Below are 1,990 nucleotides of genomic sequence, written 5' to 3'. Positions count from 1 at the left end.
TCTATGTATCTATGTATCTATGTGTCTACGGCACGCACACACACATAACGCAGCCGCTCTAGTCTCTCTCTCTCTCTCTCTCTCATCAAAGATTTATCGAGCGCGCCCTTTCTTTCCCCGTCGCCATCGGTGACTCTCTCGCACGCTATTCGCTTTATTGCGCGCTCTCCTCTCGCTCTCCTCTCTCCTCTCTCTTCTCTCCTCTCTCCTCTCTGCTCTCTCCTATCTCTGTACGTATATGCGGCCGATGGTGCAGCAGAAAATGCGGATGATATATATATATAATATACCGATGGCACGGCCCCACATTTGTCGAAGCAATTTTTTTCCTGATGTCTTTTTAGAATTTTTCGCTCTCTGCTCTCTCCCAAGGGAAAAACGCCACGCGCCACAAAGAGAATCTTATACTATTGGGAAAGATGTTAAACAGCTAGGGGCTGAAACCCTATATGGAGCGCGGCTGCTTGAACCAGTGGTTCGAACATCGATAAAAATATTAACGCGCGTACACGCTTTATGCCTACACGAATATATCCAGTCCGGCGAAAACACGCACGCGTAAACACACACACGCACGCACGCACATACGCAAGCAGACACACACGCGCACACACATACGCAATCACACACACGCACACACGCACGCACGCACGCACGCACGCGCACGCACACACACGCGCACACACCATAAAGACATGACCTTACCTCTTCGAATGGGTTCCGTCGCAGCCGATGGCGGTGAAGTGGAACTTGTAATGCTGACGTCGTTCGCAGTTCAACTCGCTAGTGACGACGATCCGTGCCTCGCCTGTCACCTTGTCAACTAGCTCTACCTCCAGCGGCAGCTCACCGTGTCGTGTCACCCTGTAGTGACACACCTCCGCCGACCCTGCGACAAGGTGAGACAAACATCTGTCAAGCTCTCTCACGACAATTGACCACAAAGGGTGCAAAACATATATTGTGCACAATATTATGTGGACCGCGGTCTGTCAATACTGATTGACCAGTGATTTGTCAGTGCCAATTTACCCATGATTTGTCCACGCCAATTCACGAGTGATTTGTCAATGTCATCTGACCATGATGCAAAGCAGCCCTCTCATGCACACACAATATGCCCCATACCCTCACATTCTTACCAGCCCTGAGAGGTATATACCATACCACACACTCGCATTCACTCTTATATATTATTCACACACTCACCCAAACGCTCTCCCACTATTATATATATATAAAATTATATATATATGATGCAGACAGTGTGGGGCACCTGATCGCGAACCATGGTATGAACATACATTATGTACATCATGTACATTATGCATGTAATTCTATAAATATGTACTCTTGATGTACATGCATAGTCACGACAGTGTGTTAAACGTTGTGGTGAAAGAGAGGAAAACAAGGTGATATATGCCATGCTCTTAACAACTGTAAGGGGTACGTACAGCATGTCACCCCCTCAGCACCGCCTGCAAGATGCGCACAGTGTTCATACCCTACAACCCGCGTACGATGTGAGATACGAATCACCTCCTAGGGCCTAGGCGATCGATTCATGACATTCAGATTCTAATTAGTCGCTGCGCAGCATTGTTGTTACGCCAGACTAGCACGCTGTCGAGCCGCTAAAACACGCCAAACTTCCCGCGAACAAAAGGTGAATGTTCTCACACGAGTAGAATCGTAACACTTGTCGCTTTGCGTTAAGTCTCGCCGGCCCGTGTGATTTCTCACGCTGCGCTGGTTGCACGTGTCAGACAGCAAATCCGGCGACGGTGCGCGGCCACGACTAATGGAAATCCACTGACACGTCCCCATCTCTCTTCACCTCTTCCCCTCGCTCCCTCTCTCCTCCTCTCTCTGTCTCTCTCTCTTTTACGCCTCCCCCTTGCTCTCTCGATACGCCCTCTCTTCCTCCTTCATCTCACCCACACCCTCTCTCTCTCGCCCTCTCTCTCTCTCTCTCTCTCTCTCTCTC

The 1,990-nt window shown here is 49.4% G+C and overlaps 1 protein-coding gene across 1 annotated transcript in view; it reads right to left on the bottom strand.

The window, feature by feature from the left end:
- Positions 1-705: 705 nt before the first annotated feature.
- Positions 706-1,990, bottom strand: part of LOC106818761 (calsyntenin-1-like) — a gene marked incomplete at both ends in the record, with an annotated part of 4,848 nt that continues 3,563 nt past the window's right edge. The window contains 1 exon segment of the mRNA XM_014823434.1: positions 706-889. Coding sequence (XP_014678920.1) covers positions 706-889 — 184 coding nt within the window.

The sequence above is a fragment of the Priapulus caudatus genome, unplaced genomic scaffold (genome assembly GCF_000485595.1).
Source record: "Priapulus caudatus unplaced genomic scaffold, Priapulus_caudatus-5.0.1 Scaffold2499, whole genome shotgun sequence".
Classification (NCBI taxonomy): domain Eukaryota; kingdom Metazoa; phylum Priapulida; class Priapulimorpha; order Priapulimorphida; family Priapulidae; genus Priapulus; species Priapulus caudatus.
The sequence above is the reverse complement of the archived record's forward strand: the minus strand, read 5'-3'. Positions and strand labels throughout refer to the sequence as shown.